The sequence below is a fragment of the Sciurus vulgaris genome, assembly GCF_902686455.1.
Source record: "Sciurus vulgaris genome assembly, chromosome: 1".
In the NCBI taxonomy this organism is placed as follows: domain Eukaryota; kingdom Metazoa; phylum Chordata; class Mammalia; order Rodentia; family Sciuridae; genus Sciurus; species Sciurus vulgaris.
The window spans coordinates 173,301,967-173,327,506 of NC_136461.1; the positions used below are offsets into that span (position 1 = coordinate 173,301,967).

Genomic DNA, 25,540 nt, shown 5'->3' on the forward strand with positions numbered 1-25,540 from the left:
AGTTCTATGGTTTCTTTGGTTAGATTTTGTTTGGAAGATCTATCTAGTGGTGACAGTGGTGTGTTAAAGTCACCCAGAATTATTGTGTTGTGGTGTATGTGATTCCTGAAATTTAGAAGGATTTGTTTGATGTACAGGGATGCACCATGTTTGGGGCATAAATATTTACTATCATTATGTCTTCTTGATTTATGGTTCCCTTAAGCAGTATGAAATGTCCTTCTTTATCCCTTCTGACTAACTTTGGCTTGAAGTTCACTTTATCTGATATAAGGATGGAAACACCCAGGTTTTTACTGATTCCATGTGCGTGGTAGGTTTTTTCCCATCCTTTCACCTTTAGTCTGTGGATGTCTTTTTCTATGAGATGAGTCTCTTGCAGGCGGCATATTGTTGGGTCTTTCTTTTTAATCCATTTTGCCAGTCAATGTCTTTTGATTGATGAGTTTAGGCTATTAACGTTCCGGGTTGTTATTGAGATATGATTTGTATTCCCAGTCATTTGGCTTATTTTTTGTTTTTAAGTTGGCTTGGTTTGTCCTTTGAGTGGTTTTTCTCTAAGTAGTTCCTCCCTTTGCTGACCTACATTGCTGTTTTTCATTTCCTCCTCATGGAATATTTTGCTGAGAACATTCTGCAGTGCAGGTTTTCCGTTTGTAAATTCTTTTAACTTTTGTTTATCATGGAAGGATTATATTTCATCTTCAAATCTGTAGGTTAGTTTTGCTGGGTATAGGATTCTTGGTTGGCAACCATGTTCTTTCAGAGCTTGAAATATGTTGTTCCAGGCCCTTCTAGCTTTTAGAGTCTGGGTTGAGAAGTCGGCTGCTGTCCGTATTGGTCTCTCCCTATATTTAATCTGATGCTTTTCTCTTGTGGCCTTCAAAATCCTATCTTTATTTTGAATGTTAGGCATTTTCTTTATAATGTGCCTTGGTGTGGATCTGTTGTGATTTTGTGCATTTGGTGTTCTGTAATCCTCTTGTGTTTGATTTTCCATTTCATTCTTCAGGTTTGGGAAATTTTCTGATATTATTTCATTGAATAGGTTGTTCATTCCTTTGGTTTGTATCTCTGTGCCTTCCTCAATCCCAATAATTCTTTTTTGTTTTTTATTGTAAACAAATGGTATACATGTTGTTTCACTGTTTGTACAAGGAGTCAAGGTATACCATTTGTGTAATCATTAATTTACATAGAGTAATGTTGTTTGATTCATTGTTTTTTTTTTTCCTTCCCCCTACCCCTCCCACCCCTCTTTTCCCTCTATACAGTCCTTCCTTCCTCCATTCTTGCCACCCTCCTTAACCCTAACCCTAATGCTAACCCCTCCCACCCCCCATTATATGTCATCATCTGCTTATCATCGAGATCATTCGTCCTAATCCCCATAATTCTTAAATTTGGTCTTTTCATGATGTCCCATCGTTCTTGGAGATTCTGTTCATGATTTCTTAGCATCTTCTCTGTTTGGACAACTTTATTTTCAAGATTAAATATTTTGTCTTCATTGTCTGAGGCTCTATCTTCCAAGTGGTCTAGTCTTTTGGTGATGCTTTCCATCGAGTTTTTTATTTGGTTTATTGTTTCCTTCATTTCAAGGATTTCCATTTGGGTTTTTTTGGGAATCTCTATCTCTTTGTTGACATGATCTTTTGCTTCCTGCAGTAGCTCTTTCAGCTTATTGGTATTATCATTCATTGCCTGCATTTGTTCTCTAATCTCATCCTTTGCTTCGCAAATCTTTTTTTTTTTTTTTTTTTTTTTACATGGTCACTTATTTATTTTTGATACAAATGTATATGACACACATCTTGACAGTCAGCCTATCCAACCACCACACAGGTAGGGCCTGGCCTCCCAGGGGAGGCGATAGAGAGACCTGGTGGGTGCTGCTGTCTGCCTCTCCAGCCTTCCCAGATTGCTGCCAGATCCCTGCCTCCACATGGCAGGACCACCATGGGTGTAGAAGTGAGGATGGGTGCTGGCCCAGAGGTTACAGGGAGGGGCTCTCAGCTCCACAGCCACCAGCTGAGTGAGGGACCCCGGGGAGCCAGCCCCAGGTGCTCAGTCTTCCACCTGCCAGTACTTTCTCCTCCACAAGGAAGGAGAGATGGAGGAAGTGGTTTTCCTTTTGTTTGTGGAGTAGGGGTCCAAGTGGAGGCAGTGGTAGGACCGTAGCTGATGACCCCAGCAGTCCCTGGTCCCAGACACAGAAGAGGCTGACCCCCAATGTTGTTCCCACTGTTCTGCTCCCCTTGCCCTCGAAGCTCCAGACAGGCCAGGCATTCAGGACGGCACTGCCGCCTGCACTCTCACACGCAGGCACTCAGGGACACTCAAGTTACCACAGAGTTAAAATTAAGGGGTGGGGGGAAAGGAGAGAAAAAAAGATTTTCCAGTGTTTGCTGCTGGGGACCCCGGCACACAGGTTGGGCCTGTGCCCTAGGCAGGGGCTGTTTGGCATTAAAGGAGAGCAGCAAGGGGGCTGGTGGCTACAGGGCAGGGACATCCTTGGAGATTATGTACAAAGGAGGGGGATGCCCCCGCTCAGCCCCCAATAGGGCTGAAGTGGCTCATGGGGGTGGGGTGCATGTAGGGGGAGCTGCCCCATTTGGAGTGTCCCCATCCAACCCTTGGGTGAAGGTGCCCCAGAGTGATGGGCTGGGAGTGATGCCTTATAGGCCCCTGCACAAAAGGGAGGGATGCTATGTACAGGGGGGAGGTGCGTGGAATGTGGGGAACAGAAGCTTCTGCCACCCCACCTCCCCATTCTTGGGGCTCAAGGGGATGGGCACCAGGGCACCTGGCTGCCAGGGGAGAGTGGCAGCACTAAGGGTACTTGTGCCAGTGGCTCTGTTGGGGTGGGTTAGTGTCTAGAGTGGCCCAGCTCCCGTGAGGTCCCAGGGTGTGGGCAAGGGCAGGGAGAGTGGTCATTGCTTCTTCTCTCGGGTGGTAATAGTGACCAGCTGCTTGGCGGCCTTGGCGATGTCATAGGCGCACTGGATGACCTGCTGGGTTAGCAGTTGGAAGTCCACAGGGGCGCCGGGCTCTGGGGGCACTGTCTTTCGGCACTCACTCTGCAGCCGGTAGGCGCTGGCATTGAGCAGCCGCAAGGAGCTGCGCACGGGCTCCAGGGCTGGCCTCTTTGGGAAGAGAGAGGCCATCTCGGTCACAGCCAAATGGATCTTTTCTGAGCAGGGAACAAAACTATCATGCTTGAACTCCTGGGCAGCTCTCAACAGCTCCTGAATATTCTTGGTGACCTGCTCTGTTTTTAGGATAACATCCTCAGTGCTGGGAAGCCCAGGGTCGAGGTCTCCGTCCAGGCTTTCCAGCTCAGGGTGAAGATCGTCCTCCTTGCCCAGCTCTAGGAAGCGCTTCCCTTCCAGCCCAAGCATTGGGTCCCCACTCTGCGTGTTCTCATAGTCGCTGTCTGCACCGCTGCCATGGCGGGAAAGCTTGCTCGCATGGCGGCTTCCTTCCTGGGAGCATGACAGCAGCGGGGAGGAGGGTGTAAAGGGCACTGCAGAGGCAGATACCCCCTTCCGGATCCTGTAAAGGCCAGCAGGGACGTGCACTGAATAGATGGCATCATCCTCCAGCTCAGTGCTATGGAAAGGCTGTAGCCGTGTGGTGAACTCGTCCCCAGGTGTGCCCCCAAAGGGCTTTAGGGCGGAGCCTGGCTCATACATGGAGAAGGCCTGGCGGTCCCTGCGGTGGGTGCTCCCACCAGGCCCCATGGGTGTGTGTTCTGCCCGTTCGCTGGGGAGAGGGGGTGTGGGCACGGGCCCCGGTGGCTGCCGGAGCTGCAGGTTCTCTGCCTGTAGCTTGTGGATCTCTCTTTGCAGCCTCCTAAGCTCGTCACTCAAGCTGCTGTTAACCTTCATGAGCTGCTGTACTTTTGCCTCAGAGGTAGCCAGGGCCTTCTTCAGCTCCAGGTACTCCTGTAGCGTCACTGCCCCATCAGACAGGTCTGAGGAGTCCATGCTCCGGGCACGGTTATTCCGAGTGGCACCAGCGCTGCGCAGGGGCTCCTGGTCTGTGTCCTCATCAGAGGTCACACTGTCATAGTCGTGCTGGTCGTCAAGGTCACTCTGGTTCTGTGCAGACAGCTCCAGGTTATCTGTGGGGCTGCTCAGGCTCTTGCCCTGCTGCCTCCGCTTGGCCTCACTGAGAATGTCGATGATCAAGGTGGCAAACTCTCGGGCATTAAAGCGGGCCAGCTTCTGTCGCCCCTGATTCCGTGTGGCTGAGTATTCAGGGTTAACTGGCAGGAAGGGCACAGCACTGCGCTCTGTCACCAAGGTGCTGTGGTTTTGGGTAGCCAGCCACACAGCATCATTTTCTCTTCTGTCCACTTCGTCATACACATCCATGGCAAGTTCCTCAAAGAGCCGGTTACTGAGCGCTTGCAGCTTCTTTTTGGCAGCTTTGGCCAATTCTGACAGATCCAGGCTGTCAGCCATCTGTGGGATGATGTAATGCCCATTCTTGTGATCTGGCATAGTCGATGGGGGTGCGACCATTGACATCAGGAGAGCCAGGATCAGCCCCATACACCACCAACAACTCGGCCTGCAGTGTTTGCCCTGCCTTGGCAGCCACGTGCAGAGGTGTGGTGCCCTTCTCTGGGTGGAAGAAGTTGGCCTGGGCACCCAGGGACAGCAGGCGTAGACATGTTTCCAAGTTGCCTGTCCGCACACTTGAGTGCAGTTGCTTGCTGAGGTCTTTGGCGGTGACCCCATCATCATCCCGGCAGGGAAGCTTGTGCACAAACGCCAGCATCTGGTACTTGGCCCTGATGAACTCTGACTTGTTGGGGTGGACTTTGTCTTGGGGGTTGGCTTTGCGCCGGCCACTCTGTACTTGTGCGGGGTCCAGCAGGGAGTGCTCCCAGATGGAGTTGGCCCCGTTGCTGGCGAGTGTGTGTACCATCTGCAGCAGTGTGGGAGGCCAGGCGCTGTGACGAAGGTGCTTGATGATGGAGATGTGGTGTCCCAGGCTCCGGTGCACACTGCAGCACTCGTCACACACCAGCACACCCCTGCTGATGGATGCCCAGCCGGGGTCCGGAGCGCTGCAGTCCGCACACACCTCCGCTTGCGGCCCCTTCCGGGACATCCTCAGCGGCGACGCGGCCGCAGCCCTCTGGGCCAGCGTGGGGGGCGCGGGCAGCGGGCCTGGGCGGCGGCGGCGGCCGTGCTGCCCGGCCCCGCTCCCGCAAGGCCCAGGGTAGGCTCCGCGCGCCCGGCCAACCGTCCGCTCCTGGGGCTGGCCCGGAACCCGCCGTGCCCGCCTGCCCGCTCGCCCTCGGCGCCCTCCGCCCCGTGCCACCCCGCCGCTGCTCGCTGCTCGCGAATCATCTTAATCATGTATAATCTGAAGTCCTTTTCTGACATTTCTTCTAACATACTGTCAGTGGATTCTATTACTATAGAATCTAGATTTGTTTGGATCATTTTCTTCCCTTGTTTTTTCATGTTGTTCATGTATCTTCCCGTCTAGCAGTGCAGATCTGGGGTATTGCAGATTTCCCCCTATAGGCTTATAGTGGCCCTATAGGTTTCCAAAACCCTTTCTTTAAGGGGAGATCAATATTAGCAGAGCCCAAATCAGACACTATGCAATCCTAGACCAAATAGCCCCTATGGGGACAATAACAAAATTGTCATAGTAAACAAAATGAGTTCAAATAGTATCTTTGGTAAAACAGGTTTGCAAGAAGGTCTGCAGTTTCTAATGGAGGACAAAGAGGATGCAGAGGGATGTAGAATATGGCTGTTAATGGGATAAGAAAAGAATATACAGAAGTTCTAGAAAATAGAAAGGGTGAGAGTGTAATCAAAAGAAATTGGATGTTAGCAAGCAAAAAAGGGAGAGAGAGACTCTGAGGGAACAGGTAAGCAAAAGGAAAAGAAAGCAAGAAAAGTAAAGAAATAAAAAGTTAAATTTTTTCAATAAGGAGAAAAAAGAAAATCTACAGTATAACAGTCATATAGTAATGAAACCTCCCAGTGTCTAGTAGCCTGATGCATGAGAGGTACCTGACATTGAGCTTCAAGCCTCCAGCAGGTGTCTCAGGATGGGATTTGCCCCACCAGAAGATCAGAGCTACGGCTTCCAGGATTATCCAAGATGGCCGCTCTGGCTTCGAAATGTGTTGGCAAATGGGGAACTGCAGCTCAGGGGTGGACATGGTCAGCTGGAGGTCCTGGAGGCGGGATGCAGTTGGTCAGGCAGGGGTCCTGGAGATCCAGTGTGTTTGGTGTGGTTGTGGGATCCTGGAGGCCGGGTGTAATCAGTCAGTCTGGGATCCCGGTGTTAGGGCGCAGTCAATTGGTCTGGGGGTCCTGGCAGCAGGGATCAGTCAGTCGATGTGAGGGTCCCAGAGGCAGGGAGTGATCGGTTGATTGGAGGGATCTTGGAGATGGGGCTCAGTCAGTCCGGCCAGGGGTCCTACTGGGTCTGGATGTTGTCTCAAAATGGCGGCAGCCAAGTGTAATCAAACCTGCAGGTACTGTGACAGTAAACTTCCAGGCAACAGCAGGCTGCTGGTGCTCCACTGGCGGTCGGTGATCAGTTTGCTGACTGTTGTTGGACGATCGGGAGGGGAACCTCGTGCGTTGGGTGATGGATAGGTGTAAGGCAGGCGGTGGACAAGGAGAGGCAGGCAAATGGTGGATGATAGGCGCCTGACAGTGAGCAATCTGCACTCAAAAAAGGTGTCCATATGCTGGCAGACTGTTGGTCAGTACAGCAGACAAATGGGGTAAACACCAGGGGATCGATAAGCAGCAAAAACTGCCTCACCAAGAAACAGATATCCTCTGCCTGAAACCGGAGTTACGGAGCGACAAGGAATGCAGCCTCCCTCTAGTCCGCCATGTTGGATCTCCTCCTCTATGAGTTTTTTATTTTTCTCTCATTTCTACTTTGATTCATTCTTCATTTAAGAGTATTTAATCTCCACGTTTGTGTGTTTCTTGCTATTGATTTCTAGTTTCATTCCATTATCTGACATGATGCATGGGCTTTTATCAACTTTTTTTTTTTTGCATAGTGTTACATGTGACCCAGAATGTGATCTGTTTTGTAGAATTTTTTGTGAGCTACTAAGAAGAAAATAAATTCAGCCATTTTGGGGTGAAATACTCTGTAGATGTCTGTTAGGTTCATTCAATTTTATATTATTATTTAGGTTGGATATATATTAATTTTATGCTTTGAGAACCATTGATAAGAGTGTATTGAAATTTCCTGGTATTATTATATTGGGATCTATTGGGGTTTATTGTAAGAGTATTTAATGTACTTGGGTACACTGACTTTGGAGCATAAATATTAGATATCTTGTTGTTGGATTGTTCCTTTTGCCTGGATGTAATGGCCATCTTTGTCATTTCTAATTTTTTATTGAAATCAACTTTGACAGATATTAGAATGGCCACTGTGGCCTGTTTTCAGAGTGTGTTTGCTTGGAATATTGTTTTCTTCTTTTCATCATTAGCCTGTGTCTGTCTTAGCTATGAGATGAGTTTCTTGCAATTATCATATGATTAGGTTTTTAAAAAATTTATTCCGCTAATCTTGTATTTTAATCGGGAAGGTGAGACCCTTTATATTTAGTATTATTATGGATATGCGCTTGGGTTTGCTGTCATTTTTATTTTTTATCAATTCTTGTGTTGATTTTCATTTATTTGGGAGTTTGGTTTTGTGATCCTCTATAGCAGTTTATCTCTGAGTATTCTTTGTGGTGCTGGCTTTATTGTCATGTATGCCTGTAGTTTATCCTTGTCATAGAAGGTTTTTCCTGCCCCATCAAATATGAGGGAGAGTTTTGCTGGGAACAGCAGTCTCAGTTGGCAAATTTTTTTGTTTTAATTAATTTTTAAAATTTGTTCAAATTAATTATTCATGACAGTAAATGTGTTTATGTACTTTGATACATAATGGGGTATAATTTCTCATACATATATGGAGTATAATTTCTCATTTTTCTGATTATACATGTTGTAGAATCACATAGGTCATGCAGTCATATGTGTATATAACATCATGATGTCTGTTTCATTCTATTGTCCTTTCTATCCCTTTGTCCCCTCCTCTCCATTTACTCCAGTCTACCTAGTCTATAGTAACTCTGTTCTTCCCTAGCAGCCACCCACCCCATTGTGAATTAGCCTTCTCATACCAGAGAAAACATTCAGCCTTTGGTTTTTTGGGGTTGGTGTATTTCATTTGGTATGATATTCTCCAACTCCATCCATTTACCTGGAAATGCCATAATTTCATTCTTTAAAGTTGAGTACTACTCCATCAAATAAGTATAACATATTTTCTTTATCCATTCATCTGTTGAAGGACACCTAGATTGGTTCCATAGTTTAGCTATTGTGAGTAGAGCTGCAATAAACCTTGACATGGCCACGTCACTGTAATATGCTGATGTAATATCCTTTGGGTATAAACCGAGGAGTGGGATAGCTGGGTCAAATGGTGGTTTCCATTCCACGTTTTCTGAGGAGTCTCCATACTGCTGTCCATAGTGGTTGCACCAGTTTTCAGTCCCACCTGCAATGTATGAGTATACTTTTTTCCCCACATCCTCGCCAACATTTTTTGTTGCCTGCATTCTTAATGTTTGCTATTCTGCCTGGAATAAGATGAAATCTTAAGTAGTTTTGATTTGGGTTTCTCTGATTACTAGAGATGTTGAACATTTTTTCATATATTTGTCGATTGATTGTATTGCTTATTCTGTGAAGTGTCTGTTCAGTTCCTTAGCCTGTTTATGCATTGGGTTACTTTTTTTTTTTCAATGTTGTTTTTTGCGTTCTTTATATATCTTAGTGATTAGTGCTTTATTTTAGGTACATATGGTAAAAATTTTCCCCCGGCCTGTAGGCTATCTCTTCACATTATTGTTTTTTTTTGCTGAGAAGAAGCCTTTTAGTTTGAATCCATCCCATTTATTGATTCTTGATTTAACTTGTTGTGTTTTAGGGGTTTTGTTCAGGAAGTCAGATCCTAGGCTGACATGGCGATTTGGGCCTACCTTTTCTTCAAGTAGGTGCAGGGTCTCTGTTCTAGTGCCTAAGTCTTTGATCCTCTTTGAGTTTTGTGCAGGGTGAGAGATAGGGTTTTAATTTCATTTTCTTAAGTGTGGCTTTCCATTTTTCCCAGCACCATTTGTTGAATAGGCTATCTTGGCACCTTTGTCTAGTATGAGATAACTGTATTTGTGTGGGTTTGTCTCTGTGTCTTCTGTTCTTTACTGTTGGTCTGTGTGTGTGTTTTGGTGCCAATACCATGTCATTTTTGTTAAGTATAGCTCTGTAGTATACTTTAAGGTCTGATATTGTGATGCCTCCTGCTTCACTTTTCCTGCCTACGATTGCTTTGGGTATTCTTTGTCTCATATTTTTCCAAATGAATTTCATGATTGCTTTTGTAGTTCTGTGAAGAATATTTTTGGGATTTTAATAGGAATTGCATTAAATCTGTATAACACTTTTGGTAGTATGGCCGTTTTGACAATATGAATTCTGCCTATTCAAGAGCATGGGAGGTCTTTCCATCTCCTAAGGTCTTCAATTTCTTTCTTTAGTGTTCTGTAGTTTTCATTGTAGAGGTCTTTAACCTCTTTTGTTAGATTGATTAAGTATTTTTATTTTATATTTTTGAGGCTGCTGTGAATGGGGTAGTTTTCCTAATTTCTCTTGCAGTGGATTCTTTGCTGATGTATTAGAACATGTTTGATTTATGGGTATTGATTTTATATCCTGCTACTTTGCTGAATTCATTTATTACTTCTAGAAGTTTTCTGGTAGAATTTTTTGAATAAGTGTAGAATAATGTCATTGGCAAATAGTGATAGTTTGGGTTCTTCTTTACCTATTTATATCCCCTTATTTTCTTTCTTTTCCCTAATTGCTCTGGCTAGAGTTTCAAGGACAATGTTGAATAAAAGTGGTGAAGGAGGGCATCCTTATCTTGTTCCAGTGCTTAGAGGGAATGCTTCAGTTTTTCTCCGTTTAGAATTTTGCTGGCATTGGTCTTAGCATATGTAGCTTTTATAATGTTGAGGTTTGTTCCTACTATCCCTAGTTTTTCTAGTGTTTTGAACATGAAGGGTGCTGTATTTTGTCAAATGCTTTTTCTGCATCAATTGAGATGATCATATGATTCTTGTTTTTAAGTCTATTGATGTGATGGATTATGTTTATTGATTTCTGTACTTTGAACCAACCCTGCATCCCTGGGATGAACCCCACTTGATCGTGTTGCACTATCTTTTTAATATGTTTGTGTATGCAATTTGCCAGAATTATATTGAGAAGTTTTACATCTATGATCATCAGGGATATTGGTCTAAAGTTTCTTTCCTTGCTGTGTCTTTGTCTGGTTTTGGTATCAGGGTGATAGTAGCTTCATAGAATGAGTTTGGAAGGTTTACTTTGAGGAGTATTAGAATGAGTTGTGCTTTGAATTTTCTTGAGAATCAGTTGTTTGTTTTTTAGAGTTTGAAAAATCTCATTCTGTGTCCTCCTTAATATTAGCATCTGAGTAGAGAAGTCTGAAATGAGCAATTGGTATGCCTCTAAATGGGACCTTCTTTTTTTCTCTTATAGCTTTTAATATTCTTTCCTTATTTTTCTGTGTTGGGCTTTTTGATTATGACGTGTCTTGGGAGACTTCTGGTTTAGTCTATATGAGGTCCTGTATGCCTCCTGTATGTGCTTGTCTCTCTCCTTTTTAATATAGGGATAGTGTTCTGTAACTCTCTCATTGAAAATGTTCTTAATGCCTTTAGGTTGAATTGCTATCCCAGTGATTCTCATGTTTGGTGTTTTGAAATTGTCTCAGTTACTGTATATTTTGATCATGGTCTATTTTTTTATTGCATTCTGTGTATTCAATTCACATATCCTGTCTTTAAGTCCTTAAGTTATATCTTTAGGTGCTGAAGTTCTGTTTTCTATACAATCTAGTCTGTTAGTGATGCCTTCAAGTGATTTTTTTTTCTTTTTCTTTTTTTTTTTGTTGTTGTTTTTGCTTTTTTGGTATTAGGGATCAGACTCAGGGGCACTTGACCACTGAGCTACATCCCCAGCCCTATTCTGTAATTTATTTAGAGACAGGGTCTCACTGAATTTCTTAGCATCTTGCTTTTGCTGAGACTGTCTCTGAACTCAGATCCTCATGCCCCGCCTCCCAAACTGCTGGGATTACAGGTGTGTGCCACCACCGTGCCTGGCTCAAGTGAATTTTTAATTTGATTCATTGTTTTTGTCATTTCCAGATGTTCTGATCACTTTATTTTTAGTATTTCTGACACTTAATTGAAATAGTCTTTCATCTTCTCCATTTGCTCTTATTTCATTCCTTAGTTTTTCTTTTAGTTCATTGAAAATTTTGAGAACCATGTTTTATAATCGTTCTCTGAAATTTATTCCTTCCATTTCTGTGATATCTTTTGTTGGGGTATTTTGAATTTTGGGGGGATTTATTTGCCTGTTACCTCAGGTTTTCTGATGGTCCTCCTCCTTGTGCATCAGTAGAGGTGGGTTATTTTTCCTCTTTAGTACATGTGTCTTTATGTATATATTCTTTTTATTTTTGGGATTTTTGTTTGGCTGTAGAATAGACATCTAGCTGGGGAACCGAAGTTGTTCCTCTTTTGGGTCTGGTTTTTGGATTGAGCTGCAGTAATGTTTATACTCAGGCAGGGTTGAATTAACTGTGGGATGAAGTTCCCTGTTGCTTGACTGAGTGTGAGTCTTTCTTGGCAGCAGGGATTCTACTCTGCAAGTTTGAAGTATCCAGTGACTTTCCAGCCATTCTTGTGGGGATTGGGAGCCAGTAACAGTACTAATGACAGTGACAGAGTGTCAATTTTAAGATAATTGTTTGGTGTCTCCTTTGACATCTATAGCACTAATATTCACTTACATTTTCTTTGAACTTATCTCTGCAATGAGTACATACACACCTACACACAAACACCCACATTCATGCACTCAAAATTGTGCATAATGGAGAAAAAGTGAAAAAAATAATACTATGATAAAGTGCCAATTGGGAAAAAATTTTAAAAGTTGAAATTTGAAAGATGAATTAAAAATTAAAGTGGGGTTATGGTGGAAGAAAAGAAGAAAAAAAAGAAGTGCAGAAGAAATCTTGCTGCAAAATAAAAAGCTGCTTTCTCTTGGGTTGGTTAAAATTGCTGGGATAGATGTTCATTCATTGCATTTTCTTTTGATTTTTCATCACTTGGGTTGAGCGTTGGATATTGGATAGCCTGACACTTTTGTGTTTCTCACTTAGCTGCCTGCCTTGGTGGCTAGTTGTCTGTCACAACTGGTTGTAGTAGATTTGTTTCCAGTTGCCCAATATGTCTTGATTTATCACTATTTGGGTGATGATAAATTGTAATTTTTCTGTGGTGGGGTGGTGGTGCTGATTACTGAGTTTAAGATTCAAGGAATTAGATTTAACCCAGCTTTGTAACTTTGTGGGTGGGTATTTGGGGGTTAATCCTCTCCCCTATTGCATTTGGTGGGAAGATGCCTGTCTCTACCCTGTCTGGATCGTAAGGGTCTCTGTTAAAATCTGCTTTTTTGGGTTGTAGGGATAAAATTTGCCACTGGTTTCAGCTTCACTGATATATGTATAAAGTACCAGGTGTTTGCCTTGGAATGCAGATGTACCTGTGTGACCTTGTAGTTCGGTAGGAATGTGAGCTTTCTCCCTTGGGGTCTTGATGCTGAATGGTCCAGGTCAAAAAAAAATTTTTATGCCTATTTCAGTCTCTTTGGTTCAGGGGCTTTCTGGGGATTTATTTTATTTATTTTTAAACCAGCTTCAGGGGAGCCTGTTCTTCCATCCAGTCTCTGTTGGCAGTTTTCTCAGGCAGGTGCAGCAGCTGCTTTTCCCTCAGGGAGTGCAGAGGTGGGGGCAGGTTGACCCAAGCACTCCTATCCCTCACCCTTGAGGATCTCTAAGGTCAGGGAGGGCTGATGGGAAAGCTCATCCAGGTCCTCTTCCCCCTGAGGAACTCTGAGGCACAGGTCTCCCTTCCTCTGAGGAGCTCTGAGACTGGGCAGGGTCGATGGGGGGCCAGGCACTGGGGTACTTTGAAACATATTTTTCATTTGTTTCTTGGCCATTGTGTTTCTTCTTTTGAAGATTTTTATTATTTAATCATCTTGAAACCCCTGTAGATCTTGCATCTAAAACATGAATAACAATTCAGTAAACATTGTTAAAATAGGATGCTCAGGATTCTAAGAATGGCTCAGATTAGTCATTAAAATATAGCTAAGAAGATAGCTTAGATTCTAAATGGTGAGGAATTTAATATATAAAGAACAAATGGGAGAAATAAGACCCTTTTCACTTATTTTCTGCTTATAGATAGACATGGAAATTGTTTAAAAACTTGTTAAATGCACTCTTCTTTTGCTATAGTTATAAGAATTTTTCTAACATTTTCAGATAGGGTGTTTTTTTTTTTTTTTTTTTTTTTTTCCTTTTCTTTTTAGTATTGGTTATTGAACCCAGGGGTCCTTTACATTCCCAGCCTTTTTTTTTTCTTTTATTCTTATTTTTATTTTTTTGGGACAGAGTCTTGATAAGTTGCTAAGGCTCGCCTGGAACTTGAGATTCTCCTGCCTTAGCCTTCCTGGTAGCTGGGATTTCAGGTGTGTGCTACTAAATCTGGCAAGTAGTTTGTTTTGATAGTAGCCAAAGAAAGAAAGGATTTAGTTTTGAACTATTGGCTCTTTATTAAAATGCAATTTGAGAATGCAAATTATACTTTTTTTTTTTTTTTTTGGTAAAGATGATTGAACCCAGGGGCACTTAACCACTGACCCAAATCCCCAGCCCTTTTTAAAAATATTTTATTTAGAAACAGGGTCTTGCTGAGTTTCTTATGGCCTCACTAAATTGATGAAGCTGGCTTTGAACTTGAAATCCTGCCTCAGCCTCCGGAGCCTTTGGGATTACAAGCATGTGCCATCGTGCCCAGCTGATTATACAGTTTTTAGAGCTAAAAAATAAGAATAATATATGTAATGTTCTCTAGTATCCATGTACTGCCTTATTGAATACAATTTTTTCATGGTCTTGAATGTAGTTAATGTGTTTCTTTTTCCTTTCTTTAAAATAAAAATAGGATGACCACGAAAGCTGTGGTTCTAATTCTACCAATCGTAGTGCTACTGAGAACACAAAATCATCAATAAAACCCCGAAGAATTCAGCAGGCTGCTCCTACAGATCCTGATTTACCACCAGGTAATTTCTTCTAGGGTTGGTAAAGGTAAACTTTCTATAGTTAGGAAGACTCTGTTTATCTTTTCTACAGTGTTCATTTTTAGTTGTTTTTACAGTCATAAAACCTTTATGCTGTATATGCGTGTGCATTTGCTGCATGATTTTGAACGTTTTGGGACCAGAGTCCTACAGTGGCTTTCATTCAGATTTTTGTTCTTTTTTTTTTTTTGCAGCAAGTTGTTATTTGAATTTCTTTCTTGTAGCCTTTCTCAATGAAGACTCGTGGTCTTTTTTCCCCCTTGTGTGTTGATAACAAAAGAAGATGTTGGATTATTCTGAATTTATGGAAGCTCTTAAATTCACTAAATGACAGGATTTTATAACTGGAAGAGACCTTGTATAATATCACTTTTATTTCCTGATATTTTTATTTATTTGGGGTGGTAGTGCCTTGCAAAAAAATATTTCCTTTTATTAAGGAAAAAATTATTATGTCAGCTCTGTGACCACTGTTTTGCTGCCTTTTATAGTTAGGAATAGTTTATCAGTCACTTTGATTTTTTTTTTAATCAGTCATTCCTTTTTTTGTGCAATATCATCAACATTGGTATATTCTCATTTTCTGTGCCAAAAGGTTGTGAGCTTTTTACTGGTTTTTAACCTAGTTAACTTTGTCAGTCTTCTGACACTGTATATTGTCAGAGACTGTAGTTAGATATATAACTTAGCATTCCTTAAATATACCACCTAAGTTATAGTTGAGGTGAACATTGTTAGTGTTATAGTGATATAGATGCTGATACTTTATATTGTTCAGAACTGTATCCAGCACATTTGAAGATGCATCTCACTTTTTGGTAGATTAGTTGTTACAAGCTGAAAAAGGTGGCCAGAAGAAGAAATTTTATTTCTAAATGTTTCCAGCTTTGCTTAAGTGTGATGGTTCTAGAACATTCTCAACTTTCTTATTAATTAACTCCTTAGGAAAAATCATTGAGGAATTAAAAATTAAACCATTGGATTATTCTTACTTATTAAATGTGCAGTCTCTTTAGGTTTCTAAATTTGACCTGATATCTTCACAAAATTTCCTGTATCTGTTTTGCTCTTGTTTCCTCTCTCTCTTCTCCCTCCCTGCATCCCTTTCACTTTTAGATTTGTTGATTCTTTTTCCATATTTTGTTTCTCCTAAGAAACTTGCTCAAGAAAACTTTGAAGCTTTGGTTGCTTGTTAATTTTGTAGTCAGAAACTTATGGGTCAAACTGCACGTTTTCAAAACAAATCCTAGACTAGTAATAGCTCTTTAGAACCATATTAGAATTCAGACTGATAGAATTGTGACTACTGGCCTTTTTTTTTTTTTTTTTTTAAACTTTATTTTATTTATTTATTTTTTATGTGGTGCTCAGTATCACACCCAGTGCCTCATTTGTGCTCAGCAAGTGCTCTATCACTGAGCTACAATTGCAGCCCCCTTTGGCCTATTTTTTTAGTCATATAAAACATAATGTAAATCATTGTATTTTTAGTGACATAAGACAGAATTGTGTTCAACCTGAACTACTTGAGGTAGTTTTGGGTTAGCATGTACTTTTCTACTTTACTGAATAGGAAGACTCAGCCTTTTTATACCAATATAAATCATAGTTAGGAAGTTGCTTTAAAAAGTAACTGAATCTATTGGCCAATTACTGGGAGTCAGCGCAGCCAAACTTAATATTGCCATGGGGTAGGGTAGATGATTTGAGTTGGATAAATGGTAGATCATTTTATTTAAAGGATAACTCAAATGGTTATTGAGGACTCTTTTCTTGCAACCTTATCCTGCCTGAGAATCATATTAAGGTTTTTTTTTCATGGTAGAGATAAATTTCTGGGGCAAGGTTATTTCTTCTGGGACCTGTGGTTACAGTTTTGGAATTTGAGCATTTATGTGGAGCCAGAGATGATTTTTGAGAGAAGTTTTGGTGTCTCCAATAGACAGGCACTGTTTATTCCTTTCCTGGATAGGTGGCTTTCTAATAGGAAAAGAAGCATATAACATATATGTGCAAACTCTAGCCTTGTTGTCTGTTTCTTAATATTTCCAGGTTGGAAGTGATACATAATCTTTTCATATTTTATTGAGGGAAATTATTTGCATGGATATTTTGTATGTCTTAGAAATCATATCTTAGTAACAATTCCACATTCTGGAATGAGAGGCACAGATTATGGATAACCAGTCAACTTTGCTGTATACGTGTACTTTCTCATGAATGTGTCTCATCTGTTTTAAAATCTGCTTCAAACTGTTTTCCTGTTAATAAAGTTATCTGATGTTTATATTTTATTTATAATAGCAAAGATGGTGTGGAGAGCCTTTATTTCATTCTAATTAAATTGAATTTCAGCTATTCATTGAGGGCAAGCAGTTCAGTTCCCTAAATATGAGTTGTTTAGGGAATAAGAATATGGTAGAGCAGCTCATTCAATGTTATCTTTCTTGGAAAGAATTAACTGTTTAGTGTAAGCTACTGGTCACTGTGTAAAGCCAAACGAAAGAGTTCTAATGAAGCACAAGTAATATTTTTTCTTGGACACTAAATGGAAAGAGTAGTTATGTCAGGTTTGTGTAGTATCCAAAACATACATTAAAGAAAGAGGCATGAGAAATTGAAGATGAAAGGATGAGAAATGACATAGCAGACAAAGAATATCCAAAATAAATTCACAGTTTTAGGATGAAAATGAAGGAAAATAAAACCAAAAGCAAAAGAACATTGAGATAAGTAAGAGATATATAGTTCTTCAAAAATTTAGAATGATTATATGCACATAATAATGCAGACTTGAAACGTGATTGATTAAGCAGGAAAACAAAATCCCAAAGTTGGAACTTTTTTAAAAATTTTTTATTTATTGGTTCTTTTTAGTTATATGTGGCAGCAGAATCCATTTTTATATAAATATGCAAGCATGGAATATATCTTTCTCATCTCATTCTTATGGATGAACATGATGATGAGATTCACTGTGTTGTTTTCATTTAGGTACATGGAAAATTATGTCAGATATATTTCACTCTCATTCCTTTGCTTATCCCCCTTCCCTTCCCACATTCCCCATTGTCTAATTTATTGCACTTCTGTTCTTCCCCTCAACTCACCCCCCACCTTATTATGGGTTAGCTTCCACATATCATAGAAAACATTCGACCTTTGTTTTTTTGGGACTGGCTTACTTCACTTAGCATGATAGTCTCTAGATCCATCCATTTGCTGACAAATGTCATAAAGTCATTCTGCTTTATGGTTGAGTAATACTCCATTCTGTATATATACCACATTTTCTTTATCCACTCATCTATTGAAGGGCACCTAGTTTGGTTCCATAGCTTAGCTATTGTGAATTGAGCTGCTATAAATAAACATTTTTGCTTTAAAACCTGTTAATTTTTTTGTGCTAATTTTATAGTATATGATAACTGGTATGTTAATAACTCTTTCTAGTTTACATGTAGGAGAAACCTTGAGTCTAACATGTCTTTTTCCTATTTGCATCCATTGGGAATGAAGGAAGGAGTTGGTTTTTCAAACATGTTATAATTGAATAAAAATAATAAGCAGGCTTAGTGTAGATGTTGTTAATTTCATCTGCTGACATTCATTTGCTTTTGTCCAATAAAATACTGTTTTAAAGAATGCAAGGGTATGTTTTTTTCTTGAAAAAGTTAAAATTTTAGTTATATTTTAAATAACTTTTTATAGTCTAAAGTGCACTGAGTAAAATGAAAAGTTATTTTTCTTTTAAAATACTATTTATATTCAATTAGTTTTATTTATATTTTCAGTTAAGTTCCTCAATAATATGTCCATTTATGTACTTCTTATGTGGGAAACTTGTGAGATTATAGATTATCCACAATAGTATGAAATTGAAAGAAAACTTCTGAAAATTCTAAGTAGCCTGTGGAGAAAAAGAATGTTCATTAATTACTGTAGTTGTTTTGAGTTAGTTTTTAAAAACTATTATTTCTATTTCTGTATTTTCCCATTCTCATTGTTTTAGTCCAGTCTCTTTCCTTCCATACATTTTAACTTCATTGTATTCTTCTTTAAGTTATGTTTTCTTCTTATATTTTCTCCTCTACTTTGTTTCATTATTACATGTTATAAAGTGAATATAGTTGACTTCATTAGAATGGTCATGTTTCTCTTTTCTACCCCCCAGGCATAACTATTGGATATTTTTATGGCTAAGGGAGGAAGAGGATGATTGTTGTTGGTTCAAAAAGAAGCTTAAAGGATCTCATCTTTTAATATATTGTGTGTGTGTATACAAATATATCTGATCAATGTATGTTTTAGGCTTATCTATATTCTGGAACGCATTTGGAAATTTTTGATTATCCTGAAGTCTCTTTTTAATTATTATTTGTGCATTCTTCTGCTTATCTTAAAAGAGCTATTAAATAATGATATAATTTTTAATAACTATCATTTAGTACTATTATATTCTACAGGGTAGGCATTGTACTAGGTATTGAAAATACAACTGTGAAGAAGACAGACACTGTTTACACACACACAATATAGCAGCATATAGTAGCATCGCTCCATTTTAAATATGTATGAATGTTTATAAAGGAGGCAGAAAGCAGACAAAGTACTCGTATAGTATAATCATTGTATGGGATTTAGCATTATGTTTTAAGAAAGATAGGTATCTGTGGATTCTCTTAGTATATGCATGCTTCATTATAGAACTTCTTGGTTTAAGTATCTATTGAGTTGGATTTGCTTCTCCTTAACTGTTCACTTGAGAGAGTTTTTCAACCTATCAGCTTTTTATTTTTCTTTGTTAAATAATACCCACTTTTCACATCTGTTAAGTCTAACGCAATTTAAGAGTTAGTTATTCATTGATAGACTTGTGGCTAATTGAACCCTTTTTTTTCTACTTTATAGGGTATGTCCAAAGTCTGATTAGACGAGTTGTAAATAATGTAAACATTGTTATAAATAATCTCATACTAAAATATGTTGAAGACGATATTGTTCTTTCAGTGAATATCACTTCTGCAGAATGCTATACAGTGGGTGAATTATGGGATCGTGCATTTATGGATATTTCTGGTGAGTAAATGTCGAGTGTAATTTTTCCATAAATAAAATATTTCCTTGATTTTCAAACCTTGGGCAAGTTGGCTTTTGAGTAAGTCTAATTAAAGCTTTATGCCTCCAGTGTGGGAAAAAAATGCACATATATAAAATTATCTTATAATTATAGGAGGTTAATAAAATCTGAGATTAAGAACACCTAGACTTGATTTTGAAGATTCTTAATTTTTATTCCTTCTTACCTCACACATGCTTATTTCAAATGTGATACATATTATTTTATAAGTCATGGGTTGTAGCAATAAAAATTAAATATTTGCTTTGTATTTTTAATGTCTTTGAAGAGGGGAAAGGAAGCATGATGCTTTTACATAGCTTGGTAATGACAAACTAGTATATTTGATTGAGCTTTTTTAGGTTTATGTATATTCTAGAGCATATTTGGAAAATTTTGAGTATCCTGGACCCACTTTTTAATTATTACTTGTTGCATTTTTCTGCTTGAGAGCTATTAAGTAATGATTTAATTTTTAACAGCATTTATTTAGTACTATTATGTTCTACAGGGTAGGTGCTATAGTAAGTATTGAAAATACAGCTGTGAAGAAGATAGACACTGTTTAGGTTTGTTGGGAGAGGTATTAAGGTATTATTAGTCATAATATTTGTTGGTACATGTTCTGATAGAGTCTAGAATAGGATTTTTGAAAATTAAATCTGTTGTAAGCATCTTTTTAAAAATGTGATTTGATGGCATGTATTTTTTTCTCAATTGCTAGCACTGACTGAGTTTGTATTCTGGCGGTCCCTCTTGGTATCTCTATGATCTTGGGTGAACTATTTCCTGAGTTTCCTCATTTTTATACAGGGACACAATAGGATATTACCAATAGGTTTATTTTATTAAATAAGTTAATGCACTGAAAACTTACAAAAGTGTCCTGTAGAGCCAGAAAATGAAATGCTATTATTATTATTATTATTATTTTTTTTTTTTTGGTACCAGGGATTGAACTCAGGGGCACTCAACCACTGAGCCACATCCCCAACCCTTTCCTGTATTTTATTTAGAAACAGTCTCTCTGAGGCACTTAGTGCCTCTCTGCTGTCCAGGCTGGCTTTGAACTCTATCCTCTTGCCTCAGCCTCCTGAGCTGCTGGGATTATAGGCATGTGCCACCATACCCCGCTATGTGCTATTACTTTTTACATTAATTTTTTCTAATTCTCTTCCCGTCTTTGATATTCTTACATCTATTCATTTATTAATTTTAGCCCATTAAGTCTGAAGTTTTCAATTCTGTGAATATTTCAATGAAATTGACGCAGGTGCGAAGTTTCTAATAAATGGTATATTTGTTGCTCAATTTTAAATTTGTATAGGTATGTTACATATAGGACAAAGGACATAATGGATTAAGTCCTAATGAAAGGGTTAAAACAAAGTAAAATAGAGTCTCAAGACTAAATGTTAACTCTAGTTAAGATATGAAAATACAAATTAGCAGAATGGAATATAATCTCATTTTTGTGAGTTATCCAAGGTTCAAGTTTTTATATTTTTAAAATGGAAATTAATTTTGATTCACAGCTTTGTTATGAGGCATAAATAAGAAAGTATGCAAAGAGCCAGGTGCAGTGGCTCATGCCTATAATCCCAGCAGCTCGGGAGGCTGATGCAGAAGGATCATGAGTTCAAAGTGAGCGTCAGCAATTTAGTAAGACTCTTTCTCTAAATAAAATACAAAAAAGGGCTAGGGTTGTGAATCAGTGTTTAAATGCCCCTGTGTTCAATCCCTGGTGCAAACAAAAATAAAACAAAACAAAACAAAAACATCCTTCCCCTCAAAAAAAAGAATGTATGCAAAGGCCCAAGCACAATTTCTTACACATTGCTAACATCTCCTTCATATTCTTTGTGTTGAACAACGTATTTGATAAAAAGGCCCGAAAACAAATTGGATAATACAGGATTGAAGAAATGAGTCAACATTTTAAGTGAAGACATTTCATTTTTAGTTTTAATATAGAAGTGATGTAAATATTGCTTTGGGAAATAATTTATAGTGAATTAGGAGGAGCCCTAGTTTAGGAGTTGGAGAATCTTGATTTGAATCTTCCATTTACCACTAACCTAATGCAACCTTGAATGAGTTATTTGTAAAATGTGTATTACTAGTACTGCTAACTAGTTCATTTATGAGAATCAAATATGATACCATGTCAAATTCCATGACAGTAGTGGTAATAAAGCCATTAAAAATAGTGTCTTCCATTTTTTGAGTGCTTGTTAACTGCTAGTCCTGTGTTGTCTTTTCCATTAATTTAAATGTAAATTTAAATAGCCACAACTGATGGCTATCATATTGTACAATGTGGGTTTAAAGTATCAGTGAGCTTTTTAGTGGGTATATAAATACTAAATGAGTGTCTATTGTTCAGAAGTTTATTTTAGATTTGAATTCTTAAGAATGTTATTATTTTATTGTAGGAAAGAACTATGGAGAAAATTTTCCTAAGTTATGTCTTCCCTTGTAGTTACTTGTCATGCAAATGGGGGCAGTCTACTTAGGCCTCAGATTCTTCATATACAAAAATTTCCCTATTTAATACAATTGTAATATTCAAATGATATAAACATGAGAAATTCTTTACATAGGATCTGACATGCATTAAATATTCCATGAATATTATTTGCTATAATTATTATTTTAATTGCTATTATACTAATAATGGTTGCCTTTTTCCTCTAATTTTCCTTTTTAATTAAAATTTTTCTTTTCTTTTTAGCAACTGATCTGGTGCTAAGAAAGGTTATCAATTTTTCTGACTGTACAGTTTGTCTTGATAAACGAAATGCCAGTGGTAAAATAGAATTTTATCAGGATCCTTTACTGTACAAATGTTCCTTCAGAACTCGTCTACATTTTACATATGATAACCTGAATTCCAAGATGCCATCTGTTATTAAAGTAGGTGTCTCTTTTTCTGTAATTAATTAAGTTGCAAGCCTTTATTTTGTTTATTGGCTTTTGTGCATGCTAAGTATAAGTCAAAGAAGAAATTAATCTCATAAATGTGTATGACATTCATTTTTGTAAAGTTTTTTGTATAATTTTTATATTTAAACTTTTTGTATGTATTCTAGAAGAGATATTTGGGGATAACCTTTTCTTTCATGTTATAATTTCTATTTTTCAGTTTATCTAGCTGTTTATTAATGTTTCTCCAAGTTGATAGAAGTGGCTTATGAAAATGTAGCATGACTTGGATATGGCATGGCGGGTCTGGGCATCAGTGTATCCATAGGACATTAATTAAAAAAAAGTAAACTGTAAATGGATTGAAGAGGGATCAGTGGTGGAGAGGGGAGTGAAGGGGTAAGGGGGAATTACTAGGAACTGAATTCTAATGGATTGTGTTCCATGCTTTTGTGATAATGTCAGGGTTTGTCCTGGTGTTGTATATAACTAAAAAATAACTTTTAAAAAAATAGCATGAGACTATGAATTCAATTTCCAAACCACACACACAAAGACAAGTGTATATACACAGTGGTCTGAATGGCAGCAATCTATATTTTAATCCTTATAATTTGTTCAGCATGATTAGTCAACAATAGTCATTTTCTTTTTTTTAGATAACTTTATAAGGCTTGATATTGCTAACCTTATAACCTTATAGTTCATTTTTTAAAGAAGTTTTAGGTTTTGATTCATGATTTCAATATACAATCAAAATATTATGGTGTGGGAGTTTTTCAGGACATCTTTTGATTAATATGAAAATTTATTATTCTTTAAGGTAGCAGTGCATATTTTCTTTTTTAAAAACATTTATTAAAATAATTGTTCTATTTAGTTATACATGACAGCAGAATGCATTTTGATTCATTATACACAAATGGAGAACAACTTTTCGTTTCTATGGTTGTACATGATGTAGAATCACACCATTTGTGCAATCACACATGTACATAGGGTAATGATGTCCATCTCATTCCACCATCTTTCCCACCTTCTGCCTCCTCCCCTCATTCCCTTCTGCCCAATCCAAAGTTCCTCCATTTTTCCCTTGCCCACCCCTGTTATATATCAGCATCCACTTATCAGAGAAACCATTTGGCCTTTGTTTTTTGGGTTTGGCTTATCTCACTTAGCATGATATTCTCTAACTCCATCCATTTACCTGCAAATGCCATAATATTGTAGTGTATATTTTCAGTGTGGTATATAAGCATACATTCTGTCATTTTTTGTTACTTAATGGTTTTATGAATATTGTCCTTCTGCCTATTTTTCTTGGAAGAATTCACACAACAACTTCGATCTTATTAAGTAAGTTTTAATGGGGGATACATTTTTATTATTGAATTACTTGCCTCTGATTGCCTCAGTTCTGTGATAGAAGGACTGGCCTTAACTCTGAATAACAATAGTATTTCCTGCCTATATAAATACTGGTTTTTTACATAATTTTACATAATTTCTTAAAACATTTTATTTTGTAGCTTTACCATACTTTTTATTTCTATGTAAAATCTCCTTGTTTTTCAGTCATCTTCATGTTACTTTTAGCCTCCACTGTGTATAATTCATATTGGTTTGTTCAAAATTTATTTTTCCTTTTATTTTTGAATTAGTTTCTTTGGCAAATATGGCAAATATGGGAAAATGTTAACTCAATAGTGTCAATATTGCCATCTTTGAGAAATGACCTTACTTTTTTTAGCTTTGGATCTTTTAATGAACTGGAGAATGAAAAGGTAAATTTAAAATATATTTCAAAAGTAGGTAATGGATGTCTGGAAATTTTTCTGTGTGAAATAATCTTATTGATCATTAGCACAAATTTATTTGTCCATTCTAGGATGTAGATAAATTAGAGCAAAGTAAAAATAGATGAACTTGAGGAAAAACTTACTGTTGATATACATGTCATTGTGTGTTCTCAAAGTTGATTTGTCATAACATTTCACTGTGAAAAGTATGTTAGCATAAATAAGCTTGTTGCTATGTGGTTTTTGATTCTGGTAATCACCACATATAAGGTACCACTGTATTATGCTCAACTGAAATAGATTTAAAACATTTTTATTACTATAATTGTGATATAATATTTGCCATTTTTGGTTAGACCCATTATTCTTTCAATTCTAGTTCTAGGAAATATGTGTTAAAGAGATGTAGTTAATCTCATTGCTCACCTCAAGGACAGGGTATTTTCCCAAATTTTCCAGATACCTCATTTTTTTTTAAACCTTTCATATATGCTTAAATAGCTTTTGAATATATTGGTTTATGTTTTGTGTAGATGTTTATAATTTTCTATCTTTTATATGAAATATAACCTGAGACTGACATTTATGAGAAACAGATCATATGGGTATATAATTTATTGTTTTCTCTACTTTCAGCTTTTTAAGGGGCATGAAAGTCTGCACACAAATAGTTGGCCACATCTCTGATTAATTATTTAGGAAAAATTCCTATATTTGTAAATATATTTTAAAAAATTTTAGCCATTCCGGGTACAGTGATGCATGCCTATAATCCCACCTACCTCGGGAAGCAGGAGGATCAAGAGTCCAAAACCAGTCTTAGCAACAGCAAGGTGCTAAGCAACTCAATGAGACCCTGTCTCTAAATAAAATACAAAAATAGGGCTGGGAATGTGGCTCAGTGGTCAAGTGTTCCTGAGTTCAATCCCTGGTACCCCCTGTCCCCCAAATATTAAGACCTGTAATCAGGATTGCAGAATTGTTTCCTGAAAGCTTTAACCAGGTTATACACCCATGAATGTTAAGTGGGAATGCTTGTATGATACTCTTGTTAGCCTTAGATATGATCATATTTTTTTAATAATTGCTAACCCGTTGAGCAAAATGTAACACAAGTTTATTGATGTTTTTTAGTGAGTTGGAATTTTGTAGATACACTTGCTGGTCATTTAATTGTTATTTGTTCATTTTTCTGTTGAGGATTCATCTTTTCTTAATGATTTTTGAAGAACTTTTAATATGTATATTAAGAATAAATTCTTATTTTGATTCATTGTAAACAAATGGGGTACAACTTGTTTCTCTGGTTGTACATGAGGTAGTCATACCATTTGTGTAATCATACATTTACATAGGATAATGATGTTTGTCTC

The 25,540-nt window shown here is 38.1% G+C and overlaps 2 protein-coding genes across 2 annotated transcripts in view; one reads left to right on the plus strand and one right to left on the minus strand.

Moving 5' to 3' along the window:
* Nucleotides 1-25,540, plus strand: part of LOC306653220 (intermembrane lipid transfer protein VPS13B-like) — a gene marked incomplete at its 5' end in the record, with an annotated part of 899,457 nt that overhangs the window by 50,411 nt on the left and 823,506 nt on the right. Inside the window, 3 exon segments of the mRNA XM_079126163.1 lie at nucleotides 14,186-14,306; nucleotides 19,236-19,403; nucleotides 22,178-22,359. Of these exon segments, the coding sequence (XP_078982289.1) occupies nucleotides 14,186-14,306; nucleotides 19,236-19,403; nucleotides 22,178-22,359 (471 nt within the window).
* LOC306652222 (ARF GTPase-activating protein GIT1-like) lies at nucleotides 1,795-5,309 on the minus strand. Its single transcript, XM_079125237.1, is given in 2 exon segments — nucleotides 1,795-4,505; nucleotides 4,510-5,309. Coding segments are annotated over 2 exon segments (2,187 nt in total). The 5' UTR covers nucleotides 5,125-5,309; the 3' UTR covers nucleotides 1,795-2,933.